Source organism: Berghia stephanieae, chromosome 4 (genome assembly GCF_034508935.2).
Source record: "Berghia stephanieae isolate SIO BIC M18660-M18661 chromosome 4, UCSD_Bste_1.3, whole genome shotgun sequence".
NCBI lineage: Eukaryota > Metazoa > Mollusca > Gastropoda > Nudibranchia > Aeolidiidae > Berghia > Berghia stephanieae.
Genome location: NC_088363.1, coordinates 81,165,580 through 81,183,079, shown reverse-complemented (window position 1 = coordinate 81,183,079; position 17,500 = coordinate 81,165,580). Strand labels below are relative to the sequence as shown.

The 17,500-nt window shown below is 38.9% G+C and overlaps 1 protein-coding gene across 1 annotated transcript in view; it reads right to left on the bottom strand.

Annotated features, from left to right (window-relative positions):
- The window catches only part of LOC144971360 (uncharacterized), a 188,845-nt gene that overhangs the window by 63,915 nt on the left and 107,430 nt on the right, over positions 1–17,500 (bottom strand). The window contains exons 3-5 of the mRNA XM_078912147.1: positions 17,444–17,500; positions 15,966–16,155; positions 10,676–13,668 (exon numbers count right to left, since the gene is read on the bottom strand). The exon at positions 17,444–17,500 is cut by the window's right edge and continues 147 nt beyond it. Of these exons, the coding sequence (XP_078768273.1) occupies positions 10,676–13,668; positions 15,966–16,155; positions 17,444–17,500 (3,240 nt within the window). The remainder of the gene's footprint in view (positions 1–10,675; positions 13,669–15,965; positions 16,156–17,443) is intronic.

The window sequence follows — 17,500 nt, the reverse complement described above, 5'->3', positions numbered from 1 at the left end:
ATTACGATTGTTGTATTTTTTGTGTGGTTATTAATGGTATCAGTTTATTGTTTGGTCCCATTTATCATTTTTTTCCACTTTCATGTATGTTGTCATCAAATTGTATGATTTATTGGCGAAAGCCTAAGATTGAATAAACTTTGTAATATCGTATGGTAATCATCATTGTCGACGACATCGTCGTTGTCATCATAATCATCATCATCATTAACAACAACAACAACAACAACAACAACAACAACATTAACATTAACAACAAGTACTGCAATAGCAATAAAAACAATATCAACATCATCATATAATTTCCGTCATCGTCTCCACAACTATCATTCTAACCAACAGTACCACCAAAACCACTACCATAATTACATCCTCCCTCACCGTCTCCTCTTCTCCTCCTCCTCCTCCTCCTCCTCCTCCTCCTCCTCCTCCTCCTCCTCCTCCACCGCCACCACCGCTACCACTATTCCAACCACTACCACCACCGACACAATCATTCTAACCCCCAAGAGAGCAGTAAAAATGATGCAATTTTAGCTCTGAATGAAACTCGAGTCATATCGCTGTTGTTGCTTCTCGATTAAAACTTTACAGTTACTACGTACTACTGAAAACCAGTAATGTAACAGAAATATTAATCTCGCCGTTGAGGGATTAAAGCATCTCTTTAATTTTTCGAGTGAACGAAATGGACTTGTATTGTCAAGGTGTTGTCGCATTATGTCTCTTCGCTTTATTTTTTTGTTGTATTCTCTTTCGTGATTCATTTTTGATTACGTTTGGTATAATTAAAATCTACTGGTATTGCCATTTCATTGTGAATGTGATTATTTGTGGTTGAAATTTTTTTTTTTAAGGTGAACAAAAAAAAAAAAAAAAAAAAAATAAAAAAAAATATATATATATGACCGAATCATCTTTGCCCCACCACTATAAATAGGCTAGAACCGCCACTGTTTCTTTCTATCCATTTCTTCCTTTCTTTCTTTCTATCCATTCCTCCCTTTCTTTCTTTCTATCCATTCCTCCCTTTCTTTCTTTCTATTCATTTCTTCCTTTCTTTCTTTCTATCCATTCCTCCCTTTCTTTCTTTCTATCCATTCCTTCCTTTCTTTCTTTCTATCCATTCCTCCCTTTCTTTCTTTCTATCCATTCCTTCCTTTCTTTCTCTCTTTCGGTTTTGTTTTCAATTTTATGTCTCATTCGTTTCATGAATCACCAACACATTGACAACGGGGTTTAATGGTTGCACCGTCGAGTTAATAAATTAAGTACATTTTTATATTAGAATTTTGTGTCGTTGTAACGCCATTGACTTTGGAGTGTAGCTATTTTTAAACCCCATAAAGCAATAATTTGATGAGCCAGGCTGGATTAGAAAGCCCGAGTAAAATAAGTTATGAAAAGAAAAATGAACCAAATAGAAGCAAATGGATGAATGAATGAATGAATGAATATATGGATGGACGAATGGATGGATGGATGAATGAATGAATGAATGAATGAATTAATGAATGAATGGATGGATGGATGGATGGATGAATGGATGAATAAATGAATAAATGAATAAATAAATGAATAAATGAATTAATGAATTAATCAATAAATGAATGAATGAATGAATAAAATAATGAATGAATGAATGAATGAATGCATGAATGAATGAATGAATGAATACATTGGAATGTGCGGATATAAGAATAAATAATAAATAAATATTTCGTGAGAGATTGGCACGCAGATCTTTAGAGTGCTTGCCTGGGTCAACAATTTGTGATATTTATTGTCACCACACTAGACACTAACCATGTTCATTATCGCTTGGTGACGAAAAAGTAATAAAGTATAAAAGTTTAAAAGTAATTAACAACATTGAATATAACAGCTTCAAAAAAGAACAAAATACCAACAACAACAACAACATAAATACATGTCTCAGCGGTTATCAGATGGTCTTAGGTTCGATCCCTAGTTGAGACGGGTCGATGATTTGGGAGTGTTTCATTCCTCTTAATTATTCTTTTCTTTCTGCTTTGTCGACCACTGTTCCATACACACCACATCACCGCTCTCCGGCTCAGCAATGGGAGCGATCTATTGATGCTATCATCATCATAAAGTGACAGGCCTGTTGCAGACATCGGCGATCATGTCCCTCCAACCATATCTGTCCTCAGATCTTCTCAATAGCTCGATTCCTATTCCTCCTCCACCAATCCATCCGTTCAGATTGTCAATGCAATCTATCCTCTGTCTCCCTCTTCTTTTCTTCCCAGCAACTTTACCCGTAAGTACAATCTCTTCAATTCCGTTTTTTTTAGGTAAATATGTCCGAGAAATTTTAACTGTCTTTTCTGATGGTGTTTACCAAAGTTGGTCGTACTCCAATTTCTTTTAATACATCCTCGTTTTTTATTTTATGCTATGTGTTTAGGTAAAACATTCACAACATCTGCCAGCCAAAATCAACGTATTAACACACAAAATTGTGTGTTATCCTTTAACGTTTAAAGTTCGATTGATATTGATCGAATGAAGTTGACGTAACTTAGGTCTTTGTTATTGTTTTTTGCCATCCACGTTTACGAGCAATAGGATTCAGTAGTCTGACGTCACGCCGCCCAGCAACCAGGAACTTGGTTCTAAACAAAGATAATAGGTACTTTTTATTCTTCATGCTGGTTAGAACTTTTTCACATGTCATGTGATCAGAATGTATAAAGTCAAAACATGATCAGATTTGTAATGTTTTTCTCCTCTGGATACACTTTTATGCTCGTCGGAAAAGTATTTCATTAGGCGTCCGCCATTTTCCCGATAGTTTAGAACCAGTTACTAAGTTACCATGCGTCATTACGAGGGAAGTGACGCCACGACTGTTGAAGCCTATTCTCACATAACTGTATTATCCAGACTATAAACGTTCATGGTTACACATAGTTTGTGTATTGGTCCGTTTTTACTTCCGGATGGCAACATTGTTGCCATCCTCAAATAGTTTAGTGAGAATTACTCATAAATATGAATGGCAAAAAACAATAACAAAGACCTGAGTTACGTCAACTTCATTCTATATTTCTAAAACTGTGAAAAAAAATTATAGAAGGAACGAAGTTGACGTTACTCATCTCCTTGTTAATTTTATTATACAGCTTGTTAGTTGAGTAGTTCTCACTAAAATTCTATCCATCAGATTATAAACATAATTTTTTTTTTTTTTGGTGTTGATGTGTATTTAAATGGCTGGCGCATTTTGTGAGTATGCTACCTAAACGCATAGCATCAATTAGATCATTTTGTGCACATTTTCCATTGTGACCGATGCCTCGAGCAGATGGAAACAATAATAATATAGATCGCCGCCATTGAAAGACTCTGGCGTGAAACCTCTTATAACATAGCATACCTATCTGATATTTCCACTGCACGAAAAGAGATTGAACGGTTCCGCTTGATTGACTGGTCACGGATTTGTTGATACAAATCATGGTGGGTGTGACGGATAAAAAAAGTAGGTGGTGGGGGCGGCAGGGGAGGGGGGGGGGGGTTGGGGGGTAGAGTGAGGCAGTTGTGGTAGGCAATTGTGTTACAGCAGTGGACAGTGACGGCACCAGAGGCAACAGCGACACATTGTCAAACTCTGATAGGAATAAAAACACGTATCTAAAATTTTGGCCAGAAAACTCGTCCTTCGCATATATTATATCAATCGATTAAAATGACCCTCATCTTGGTCAAAACTCTGAAAAATAGGGGACTTCCCGGAAGATTTCGCGAAGTCCCAGGTTTGAGAGAGTTTTTTTATTTTTTATTTTTTTTTTCCAAGATGAAGATTATTTTAATCGATCGATATTTGAAGGATGGAATTTCTGGCCAAAATTTTAAATACGTGTTTTGTTTTTTTTTTTTTTTTTTGTTTTTTTGTTTGTTTGTTGCTTTAGGTCTCTTCCAACACAATTGAGGTTATATGAGAGACCGCTGAAACAAAAAAACAAGCAATCTAACAAAAATAGTACAAATGTAAATCAAAATCATAACCTAAAGATATCATAAGCTAAATTATAAATAACCAAGAACAAACAGGCAGAAGATTTACAGAAAAAAAAATATCCCCTGCAAAAATACAATCACAAACCAAAGAAGCAGGATAAGCTAGTAAAGAGAAGAAGAAACGACATCACTATCGGATCGTACACCCATGCGAACATCATAGGTATATGATTCAAGGGTGATGCTCCCATCCAACCACCCGCTTTGTTTTTTTTAAAGACCACGGTAGCGCAGTAGCAGCAGCAGCAGAGATTAAATGGAGTGTGGTGGAATTTCGTGTTTTTGCATTTTAGGTCCACCAGGTGGAATTTCGATCTTCGGAACGGGAATTGTTTCGAATGGCGTGGATTTTCGTTTAAACGGTTTTTGCTATTTAAGGGATTTTCCATAGCACACTATCAGTGTATTTGGTTTGAGAGAACCAAAGAGTCTCATCAATTAAATTGATCTTTTACATAGCGCAATATCCACTAACTTAAAGCGCTTTACAAGGGGTCCCTGGCCAACAGCAACACTTAACATGTAGAACCGGACATGATGCCTGTGAGACGATATTACAATTTTTTTTCGGACAGAGACAACGCTGTTTACGGCCAGGTACTCATTTCACATCTGAGTACGGTGAGATAATGTGAATAAAGAGCCTTATACAATGGACCAAGGACTCAACTATGCGCCGAGCGAGACTCGAACCGAGGAACTTCTGATCCGAAAGCGAGTGTCATACCACATTCACATAGCCTCAACCAAAGAGTTTCGTCCAGACTCAAGCATAGAATTCCACTAGGAGGAATGCATTCAAATGTTTTATATTAATAATAATAATAAATAATAATAATAATAATAATATAATAATAATAATAATAATAATAATAATAATAATAATAATAATAATAATAATGTTGAAAACTTATATAGTGCTATAACTCGGAGACACCAAACTCTAAGCGTTTACAAAACACATTCAAAACAATAACAGTATAGCACGTGATAAATAATTGTCTCTCGTCGACCTGGGATTTTTAGTCATGTATTTTTATGTTTTCTCACTTTTGTTTTGTTGTTTGCTGAAGAATGGTTTTGAGCCGGAAACGTTCTGTAGTTGGTATCTTGCTCTTTTCTTAAGCTGATTTATTAATTTTTGTTTATTATAAATATAACGAAAGTCCACAACAGCGAGATGATTTAAAATTTTTAAAAACATCATCTCCCAAAACAGGTACTATATTTGTGCGGCTATTGTGGTCTTGTGATATGACACTCGCGTTCGGATCATGGGTCCTGGGTTCGAGCCTCGCTCGGCGCATAGTTGAGTCCTTGGTAAAGTCTCTTTACTCACATTCTCTCACCGTACCGAGGTGTAAAATGTGTACCTGGCCTTTAACAGCGTTGCCTGTGTCGAAAAACATTTGTAATATCATCTAACAGGCGTCGGACGTCTCTTTCTACATGTTACGTGTTGCTGTTGGTCAGGGTCCCTTTGTAAAGCGCTTTGAGCATGTTTAGTGGATATAACGCTATATAAAAGCTCAAGATTTTTAATCTATACATTTGATTGTTTCCTCCAATGACGCGCTCAGAGCCAGGACAAAATCAAGTCATTTCATTCCAAGACAACTCAACACGGAAACGGAAAGGAAACGGAAGTATAGGGGCAATGGAAGCACCAGTGACCTCCCTTGTCCTTGGGAGGTCAAAAGACCCCATCCAATTATATAGCAACTAATCGAATTCCAACAATTGAACTTAGAGTGTAAAGAGTTAAGAATTAGAAAACTGACACTTGGGTGGTTTGAGAAACTACATTTTTTTCTTCTCAATTATGCCTAAAAATTCCAATAACTCTATTGATCTTAAAGGTAATTTTTATAAATTATATCATCCCGACATAATACAATTTTTAGACAATTGGCCTGTTGAAAGAATGAATGGGGAAAAAACTTGAGCTTTTTATATAGTGCAATGTTCACTTAACGTGCTCAAAGCGCTTTACAAGGGATTCCTAGCCAAGAGCAATACTCAACATGTAGGACGAAACATGACGCCTGTTAGGCAATATTACAATTTTTTTTGGGACAGCCACCTCGCTGTTATCGGTCAGGTATTCATTTTACACCTGGGTACGGTGAGAGAATGCGAGTAAAGAGCCTTTTCCAAGGACACAACTATGCACCGATCAGAGCGGAACCCGAACCCAGGACCTTCCGATCCGAAGACGTGTGTCGTACCACAAGACCACATAGCCGCACAACGAAACATTGTTAGGGCATATAGCATAGGAAATCCATGGAAATGCTCTGTATAACTAATAATATCTAATTCTCTCTTTATTTTTTATCATTTTATAGATAGGGGGCGAAGTGGCCGAGTGGTTAAGGCATTGCACTGTGATCAGAATGACCCGGGTTCGAGCCCCGCTTCAGGCACTTTCGTTTTTTTCTTGAGCAAGATTATTAACCCCGAATTTGCTCACTTGAACAACATGGGTGATTCCTGTTGACATCAGACATCCTGTTTGATGGGTTGTCTATATTCCTTCGTGGAATGCCTAGGCGACGATATCTTATGGTGTCGTGGCGCAAAAGGCATAATTCTTTTTTTAATATAGATAGTATGAAGGTGATGTCACTCAGGTCTTTGTTATTGCTTTTTGCCATCCACGTTTATGAGTAATTCTCACTAAACCATATTGACAGACTATAAACGTTCAAGGTTAGACTAGTTTTCTGTGTTGGTCCGTTATACTTCCGGATGTCAATGTGGTGAGCTTCTTAGCAAAACGCATATTATCTATAGATAGAACGAAATTGACGTCACTCGGGTCTTTGTTATTGTTCTTTGCCATCCGCGTTTATGAGTAATTCTCACTGAACTGTGTTAATCAGACTATTAAAAGATCATATTACGGAGTTTTGTGTGTTGGTCAGTTATACTTCCGGATGGCAATGTTGTGAGCTTCTTAGCCAAGCGCGTACTTTCTTTACATCAGTTGAATTTGAGTAGTTTCCCAATTATCGGGCTTTTCTCTTAGCAGAGAGCGTGGATAAGGTCGATAAACGCACGGAGTGCCGATCCGAGAGCTGAGACCAGAGAACTATTTATTAAGTGAAGCGAAACGACAGGCTTAAACCAATGCACACGTTGACACAATGTGTGACCCTTCGCCTCAAAACGGTATTAAGTCGGGTTGGTTAAGATGTTGAAAGTTGAATTAATAGCCAGAAATATCAGCCTTGTTTGAGTTTGTATGTTATATTGAGGAGAATGGATCCCATATTTTAGGGTGCTGATGCCACCAATTTTTTTTTCTTGGACCAGTTTAACATTAAATTCAGCTTTTGAGCATCTGGTTCGTTCTGACATAATACCGTTTAGAGACGATGGGTCACATGTTCATACAGCAAAGGGTAGGTTATAGGTAGTCTACCTTGATCGGCCTGGCATGGCACGGCATGCAGTCGTAAATCAATGGGGATTAGTGGTGACGCAATCTGCATGCAGGAAGCGATGCTATGCCCAAATTGATGGCAGTTTAGTTATTTCCAATGAAAGAGATTGTTGTTTAAGAGTAAGATAATATTATTGAAGGAACGAAATTGTGCGGCTATGTGGTCTAGTGGTATGACACTCACTTTCGGATCGGAAGGTCCTGGTCTGAGCCTCGCGCTCGGCGTATAGTTGAGTCCTTGGAAAAGGCTTTTTACTTACATTCTCTCACCGTACACAGTTGTAAAATGAGTACCTAGCCGTTAACAGCGTTGTCTTTGTCCGAAAAAATTGTAATATCGCCTAACAGTTGTCATGTCCCGTCCTACATGTTATATGTTGCTGTTGACCAGGGACCCCTTGTAAAGCGCTTTGAGCATATTTAGTGGATATTGCGCAATACAAAGCTCAATTTTTTGACGTCGCTCAGCTATTTCTTATTATTTGGGGAGTCGTGCTGAATGCGTTTCTCAATGTTTCATTTATTATTTCTCCAGCAGGCTATATGGAACTATTTTTTTCTTCTATTCCATCCACTAATAAAAACTCGCGCCTGAGTCGAGTGGGGTATTACAAAAAACATTGTGCAGACAATAGCAATTGTTTGCTACCTTTTGAATAAATAGCAATGTGAAATTGAATGGAACCTTCAATTTAATAAACGAATTCAGATAATGTGGACGGTTCGGGTATCCCCTTCATCAAGAAAACAGGAAGAATGAAACACTGCAGACGAATGAGAGTCAGTGTTTGCTCTAGGTCGTCTGTAGTGTTTTATTGCTGATAAAGGGGAAACCCTAAACGTCCACATTATCTGTTTTCGTTAATCAAATTGAAGCTGACATTCAATTTCACATTGCTATTTATTTCTTCGAGCTTCGAGTAGCAACATTTACATTACCTTTGGAATAGGATGCTATCGCAAGATACTTTCCACCTGATCTAACAGACCCAGCTATCAAATCAATCAGTACTGGGGGGCGAGAAGGGTCCGAAAAGAGAACCTTGACTTTTTCTTCCGGGATCGATCCAGTCCTATGCGTGTGAAGTGAGTAGTCTTGTAACGGAGCTACCTTGATCTCCCGGAGATGGTTTTAATAATAATAATAATAATAATAATAATAATAATAATAATAATAATACTAATAATAATAATAATAATAATAATAATATATAATAATAATAATAATAATAATATTAATAATAATATATAATAATAATAATAATAATAATAATAATAATAATAATAATAATAATAATAATAATAATAATAATAATAATAATAATAATACCTACCGTAATTTGAAATAAAAATTGCCTCGTCGTGAAAGGGTTAATCCGAGCCACTCAGTGTTGAGTAAATAACGTGTCACAAGTGGCAGAGAGGGGGAACGTTGTCAATATTGATATAGGTACAATTTTAAAGCAAACAGAGATTACGGAAATACAAGTAGCTGAACTTGAATCTGCCACCCTCAGATTTATATATATATATATATATATATATATATATATTATTTATTTATTTATTTATTTTTTTTATTATTTTTTGAATTTTTTTTTTGTCTTTCTGTGATATTTTCATTAGTGACACGACATTCGAGAACGGATTTAAATACAATTAAGATCAGTCTGAGTACAGTGAGAGAATGTGAATATAAATCTTTTTTAAAAGTAAATGGGGCACTGGTATCTACTTGAGCTTTAAAAAATAACTTGAGCTTTTTATATAATGCAATATCCACTAAACGTGCTCAAAGCGATTTACAAGAGGTCCCTGACCAACAGCAACACGTAACATATAGAACGAGACATGACGCCTGTTAGACGATGTTACTCATTTTTTTTCCTGACAAAGACAACGGTCAGTGGCATGACACTCGCTTTTGGAATTGAAGGTCCTGGGTTTGAGCCTCGCTCGGCGTATAGTTGAGCCCTTGGAAAAGACTCTTTACTCACATTCTCTCACTATTCTCAGGTGTAAAATGAGCACCTTGCCATTAACAGCCTTGTCTTTGTCGGGAAAAAAAAGTGTAATATCGCCTCACAAGCGCCATGTCTCGTTCTACACTTTACGTGTTGCTGTTGGTCAGGGACCCTTTGTAACGCGCTTTGAGCACGATTAGTGGATATTGCGCTATATAAAAGCTCAACAATCGTATCGGAGGGACTGCCAGGTTAATATTTTTCCATTTATAACGGAGGTCACTTGAACTCCCTTGTGTTGTAAAAAAAAAAACACAACTTTTCTAAGGGAAATAACCAATAGATATAAAATTTACGGCAAAGAGAATTTTAGTTGTTTCCCTTTGAATCTTAGATTCTTTGGCATACAGAGTAAGTCGGTGGGTCAGAGTAGATAGACAGACATAATATTATTAATTTAAAGAATGATTTGGTAACATCTTCTGCAAACACGGAATTCAATAAACCAGCAAAAATTCTGCTTTTTTTTGCATTTGGCTCTTGAAAAAGTCATTATTGTACAAAACTGATGGTTCATCAAGTACAGGGAAGGATGTGAAGCAGAATGCTCATATTTTGATCTTGCTCAGTTTAGGTTTAGACAAAGCTCATTTTGGAATAATTTGACAAACAACTGAATTTGTCAGTCAGTCCCACATATTTTAAGCATCCGTCCAATGTTTCGACACAGGACTGGCATTGTAACACTTGCGGACACAATGGGGGCAGCGTGGCTCAGCGGTACGGTCTTTGCTTTATACCCGAAAGGTACCGGTTGCGATCACCCGCCGCTGCGCTGGGTGGCCTCGAGCAAGTCACTTTGCTCTAGCTCAATTTGCGGCGCTGCACTGCGGCTGACGCCTGTTTCCAATATTCCTTTGGGATTGACCCTAGAGACAAATTTCTCCTATGGAATGAATAAAGGGTATTTTAATTTTAATTTAAATTTATTTTATAACACGTGTCTTCAGCCTGTGTTTAAATTTAGAGTTAGGCTCAGTATATGCTTTTAACATCCTTCATCAATTTATGATAATGGATGTTATTCAAACTGACAGATAGCATTTTAACTGTGTATATGGTAGGAAACAGGTTTTAGTCTTCAGTTAACACACGAGAAATGCAGGGTTAACCTTCAGCCACGGCTGCTGCATCAGAGAAGTAAGAACCTTACCTTTGTGTAAGGCATTGCTGTTTGAAGCGGAGACATCGTAGATCTTCTTTTCAACGAGGGCTTGTCTTCCAAGAGTTGTGTCTGTTGTGACACTCTGGGATGTCGAGGTTCCTTGGCTCTCTCGAACATTACCATCATCACAAACGTCATCATTGTTGTCGTCATTGTCATTATCATCCTCTTGTATGGTAGATGCCGAGACTGGGGTTCCAGTTCCTATGTAAAATTCTGTCCCATTTTGGGACATGAGTTTATTTTCCTCCCTTATCTCTTCATTAATATTCTGCATGCGACTGATGTTCTCCTGGAGAGGGACGAGGTCATCGGTAGAGAGACTCTGGCATGAGGCAGTAGAATCGAATAGGGAAGGAGACGTGAGGAAAACCGGGTTAGAAGGATCGTTGCTGGCATTATGGTCATGATAATAATCATCATCAACGGAGATGCATCCGCTTTCGCTGCTGGTTGCATCTATGGAATATCTCGGTTGTTGGCTTAGAACGTAATGGGCAAGAAGGTTGTTGGCTCTGGATTGGGAATGGAACCCTTCGGAGAAAAACGTATTGGCGGCTTGGAGGGATGGCCTTTGACCCGTCTGGCGAGTTTGGGGCAACATGACGTCCATTGAGTAATCGTCTTGGGAAAAGTTGCAATTGTCTTTGTAGAATTGTAGCACCTTGTGATCGAGTGACTGGGTGTTGTTGATGGCTGTGTCAGGTTGGAGTGTCGATTGGGATGATGAGTTTATGGGAGGCAAAGTGTTGTGTTTTCGATAGGCTAGGGAATTGGAGTAATGAATATTTTCTCCTATATTATTTTCGTCATAAACATTATTGAAACCAGCGCCTCGTATAGTATGTGGATCATTGTGATCGCCAATCTTATTATTCTTCATGTCTCTTATAGTCAGGAAATTATCATCGTTGTCGACATTGTCGTTGTGGTCCCCGGCTTTCAAGGCGTGCAGCCATTCCCAGGCAAGATTGTGGCGGTATCCTTCACCGACGAACACAGCAGTGCTAGCGTCCAGGGCCCGATGGTTCAAAACTGTCATTTCCACGGCAGACTGGAATTCGTCGTCCGTGTTTTCATCAGAATCTACAATATATGCATTTCTAATCCATTTATCATCGTCGTCATTATCAGCGCCATTGCCATCGTTATTGTTTTTTTGATGATCCCCGATACTGGAATATTTGACAGAGGGGCAATATGCTGACGTATCGATAATGATGCCGCCTTCTTCCTCCTCCTCAAAGTCAAAGTCCGAACACAGAGACGTATTGCTGTCCTCTGCGTTCTCTAATTCAGTCACAGAGCGCGCCGTGTCTTGTATAACCTCCTCACTGAAGCATAGGCTGGAGAGCTCCATATCTACATGTTTTGATTTGGATTCTCTCCCTTTGCCATCGTCCATACCGATGCACACCTCTCTTTCGATTCCCAAACGGCTCGCATTTTTAAAATCTGTGACATTATCGTTGTTAGACGATTTCTTCTTTCCAGGACTGTTTGCATCCGAAATTTGAATGCTTTGCTTTTCGCTCCCATTCATCTCTGCAATCAAACTTTCCTCTTCCGCAATTTGTGAAAAATGTCCATTCTGTCTTGCCAGCTCAATCGAATGTCTTTTTTTGATCTCTTGTAAAACAGAAGTCGATGTCAGCGAGTTTGTCCCCAGCCTTCCACTTTCGATACCTTGTTCGTCTTCATGTTTATTCCTGTCCGTGTCTTTGATAAAGGAAGGAGATCGGCTTACAATCAGGCAATCTTCAACGCATTGATCTCCTCCGCCTGCTTTGCTCATATCCAAACTATTACCAACAAATCTTTCTCTGCTATCCACAATTCTCTCAACTTGTTTTACAGACCTGTTTCCACCTTCATCCCCTCGTTTTCTATTGACTGCATTCAGTTTAGGTTTAGCACTGTTGCTGTTGCTGTTGTTGACAACTTGTCTACCTGACCCTGCTTCGAAAAACGACGTATTTGCCCGGAATAATAAATTAACGTCAGACTGCTCCAAATTTGGACAAGAAGATACTTTCGGAATGTTTGAATCTTTACTCCCAACCATTGAAAAATTCGGATTTTTTTCGCTGTGATGCAAATTCCATGCTGCCGTCTTTTGATTTGGGTGGATGAAAGCGCTTTCTCTTTCCTTCTTGATTCTCTTTTCCCTGTCTTTGGTTGGAACCCAACAGCTAGCGCTACTGGACGTGTTCATTCTGGACGGCATGTTGGCAGGAATGTACTGCATCTCATCCAAATTGCAGTTCGCAACAATCGGAATTGGAGTCGGAGTCACTGCAGCGGAGGCCTCCTCCTGCATCATTTTATTTCTTCGTTTCAGAGCATGCGTTGCCATGCGTCCTAAATCCTGCTTTTTAAATTTACTCACAGCTGCTGCGACATTTGGCACGCCTGAATCCGTTTTCCGGACGTCCGTATCGATGACGTAGGCGTCATGAGCAGGTTTCACTTTTCTCGTCACACTCGGATTCTTGTTCGGCTTTGATCTAGGAGTCCGCCCACCTCTGCTTAGAGCATCTGGGTTTGAACGAGGCGAGTCTGTAGCACGGCTTCTTGGCGTCATCCCACCGGAATCGCTCGCAGGAGTTACTTCCCCTTCTTTTTGTTTTAACGTTATCAGTGACGGGTCCAAAATGAGGTTTTCATCTCTCTTTCTATTACTTTTATCTTTATCACTTTTATCATTTTCGTTGTTTTGTTCGATGTCGTGGCCTGTATTATCATCGATATCATTATCGTTCTTATTGTTGTTACTGTTGTTGTTGTTGTTGTTGTTGTTGTTGTTGTTGTTGTTAGTGTTGTTGTTGTTGTTGTTGTTGTTGTTATCACCACCGTCATCATCATCGTCAGTGTCGGGCTCTGCCTTCTCGTCCACAATTTCCTTATCGTCCGTCACGTTGAAGATGGATTTACAAGTTGGATTGTATTTGGCCACGCGCCAAGGGTGTTTGGAACAATAACTGAAATTAAAAAATAGGAAATGGGTGGATGGATTGAGTCTGACAGAAAGTCCAATGGTAAACATAAGTCGTAATACTTTAATCTCATCAACGCATTCACTGTCGTGCTCTGGAAAAATCCATATTAAAAAATTTGGCCAGAAAACTCGTCCTTCAGATATCGCTCGATTTAAATGTCCCTCATCTTGGCAAAATCTCTCAAACCTGGAACTTAGCGAAGTCTTCCTTAAGTACTAGGTTTGAGAATTTTTTTTGCCAAGAAGAAGGTCATTTAAATCGATTGATATTTGAAAGACGAGTTTTCTCGCCAAATTTTAAAATATGGGTTTTTCCAGAGTACGGCACTGCAGTTATGTGCGGATATGTAGTCTAGTGGTATCACATTCGCCATTGGACGGGAAGGTCCTGGGTTCAAGTCCTCTGCGGCGCATTACTGAGTCCTTAGAAAAGGCTCTTTGCTCACATTCTCTCCAGTGAAAAATGAGTACCTGGCCGTTAACAGAGTTTTCTCTGTCCAAAAACAAAAAAAGATATTGTTATATCGCCTTTCAGGCATTCCGTCTCGTCCTACATGATGAGTGTTGCTGTTGGCTAGGGAACCCCTGTAAAGCGATTTGAGCACGTTTAGTGGATATTGCGCTATATATTAAGCTCGAGTTTTGAGGGTTGTGTCCCATCGTCTCAAATCAGTTTTATGTCGGAATGAATTCGACACCAAAATGTGAATTTTGAATCAAAATGATAAGAATGATAAGAAATATGAACTTAAAATTTATTCACAGGGTAAGACATTGTACTGACTTGACTTACTGACTTAAGACCTTTCGCTTCCTTAACATCCGATCGTGACGCCTCGGTTGCCTCTCTAATCATCTATGTATTTTCAGAAATTGTAATTATCAATAGAAATCAATTGATCTTTTATATAGGGCAATATCCACTAAACGTGCTCAAAGCGCTTTAGAAAGGGGTCCCTGACCAATAGCAACTCGCAACATATAGAACGAGACAGGATGCCTGCCAGGCGATATAACACACATTTTTTTCCGACAGAGACAAAGCTCCTGACGGCCAGGTACGCATTTTACACCTGAGTACGGTGAGCGAGAATGTCAGTAAAGAGCCATTTCCAAGGACTCAACTATGTGCCGAGCAAGGCTCGAACCCAACGAGGACCTTTCGATCCGAAAGCGAGTGTCTGACCATTAAACCACATCGCCGTTTAATATGTGTGGCTATAAAGTCAATTACTTGCACAAATTCATCCCGCCACACAGTGTGTGGAGTTTTTAGGCCACAAATGTGGCGTACAACGTCAATGTGGTATTATCTTTTTAAAAAATGAGCTTTTATATAGCGCAATATCCACTAAATGTGCTCAAAGCCCTTTACAAAGGGTTCCTGGTCAACAGCAACATTTAACATGTAGGACGTGACATAACGCCTATTAGGCGATATTACAATTTTTCGGACAAAGACAACGCTGTTAACGGCCAGGTACTCATCTTACACCTGAGTACGGTGAGAGAATGTGAGTAAAGAGTCTTTTCCAAGGACTCAACTATGCGCCGAGCGCGAGGCTCGAACCCAGGATCTTCCGATTCTAAAGCGAGTGTCATACCACTAGACCACATAGCCGCACTGATCCAAGGGTGAATCAGATCTCCACTATTAAATTGCACATTGAAAAAAAAAATGAACAGAATAACCAAAATGAAATTATTGAAGTTTATGAAAGCATATTCCTGGATTTAGACCTTTGTGAAAGGGATATTAAATTATCTGATTTCTTTGGATAGGACGCCGACTTATTAACAACAGAACTACCCATTCACTGCTGAGTAGACAGAGGGCCCATGCTCAGAGAGCAGCAAAAACATTGTACTTCCCTTTTTTTCAGAATAGTTCAACAGGAATTAGTTCCGAAGAACATTGTTGAAATCCGCTTGAAGTGTATTTGAATGAGAAAAAAAGTAGTCCTTCAGAGCCATTTGGCCCATGGAGCCGGAGTTTATCCCAGTTTCTATGGCGTGAAATGGACAATACCAATTGCTTGCTACCCTTTGGATAGAACGCTAGTCTATCGCAAATTACTTTTCGTTAGATCTAACAGGCCCAGCTACCAATTTACTGCTGGGTGGACTGGGGGTGGGGGGGGGGTGTAGAAAAAAAAATCTCGACTGCACCCGGGATCAATCCCGGTCCCTTTGCGTGTGAAGCGAGTGCTCTACCAACGGAGATACCAGCCCCCCCCCCCCCCCCCAATATTTGAATGAACATACAACAAAAATGCTCACCTGTGACAAATTCCCATGAGCCATGTGTCGATGGACTTAAAGATGTACTCCTCGTTGTGGAAACTCTTCGGACTGAACTTGTAGGTTTCGAACTCCCCAACCTTGCCGTTGTTCCAGCGAGACCCTATCGTCTTGTCACCCTCACCAAGCCAGATCTCCACGTGGGTCATGTTGTGTCGTTGTTTCTTTGCTAGAATTGATTTTTTTAAAAAGAAGATTTATCATTTGTATAGATGGAATGAAGTTGACGTCACTCAGGTCTTTGTTATTGTTTTTTTTGCCATCCATGTTTATGAGTAATTCTCACTAAACTGTATTTTCCTGACTATAAATGTTCATGGTTACACATAGTTTTTTTGTGTTAGTCTGTTATACTTCCGGATGGCAATGTTGTGAGTACCTTAGACAAGCGCATAGTATCTCATGGCAATGTTTTGAGCTTCTTAGACAAAAAATCGGAAGAATACGAAATCTAGAAAATCACGAAAATTCAGTAATGTTAACCTTATGTGAAAACTCCATTTAAGAACAACGAGTAAAAATATGTTCGGGGAGGTGGGAAACAAAGAAAACACCAAAAGAATAACAACAACAACAACAATAACAACAACAACAACAAAATGTAACAATATCAAAACTGATATGAAAAGAAAATTAAAAAGAACCAAAAGTAAATACAGACGATCTAAAAATTATATTTGGAAAAAAAAAAAAAGTTGATGAGCAATTCATGAATAGCTTTCGTTAGTATTAGTTATTTGTGTACCATCTACTCGTATCATTGCCATAGCTGCTGTGTAACTTGACTTATGACAGAAACTCATTTGCTAATGAGTTGGTTGTCGTTGTTTTTTGTTGTTGTTGTTGTTGATAATGATGATGATGATGATGATGATGATGATGGTGATGATGATGATGATGATGATGATGATGATGACGACAGTGACAACATAACATCTTGCGGATATGTCGTGGTCGCTTTCGTATCGGAATGTCCTGGGTTCGAGTCTCGCTCGGCGCATAGTTGAGGCCTTGGAAAAGGCTCTTTACTCACATTCTTTCACCGTACTCAAGTGTAAAATGAGTACCTGGTCGTTAACAGCGTTGTCTCTGTCGTTCAGTTGGTCAGTTGTAAAGCGCTTTGAGCACGTTAACCCTCTCCTTACCACCTATTGGAAAATCGTCACATTTGTTACGATGCAACCGTCACTTTTATCATCCAGATTTTTATTTCTTTTTGCTATAGCTATAAAAACGTGACATTCTGTAAAAGAGTTCATATTGTCGAACAATATTACGTATAGAATGTGCTTGTTGCTTACCTGTGTTTAAGTTAGAACTGTCTGTTTTTGTGTTGGGTGGGGGTGAAGTTTTGGGGCAAATTCTGAAAATGGCTAGTAAGGAGAGGGTAAAGTTGATATTTACCGCTATATAAAAACCACTGTATTATTTCTTTTTCTTTTTTTAAAACCTCTTACTTCTTGTACTGCTATAGATTCCTTTCATGAACACCAGATCTCCAGGCTTCATCTGTT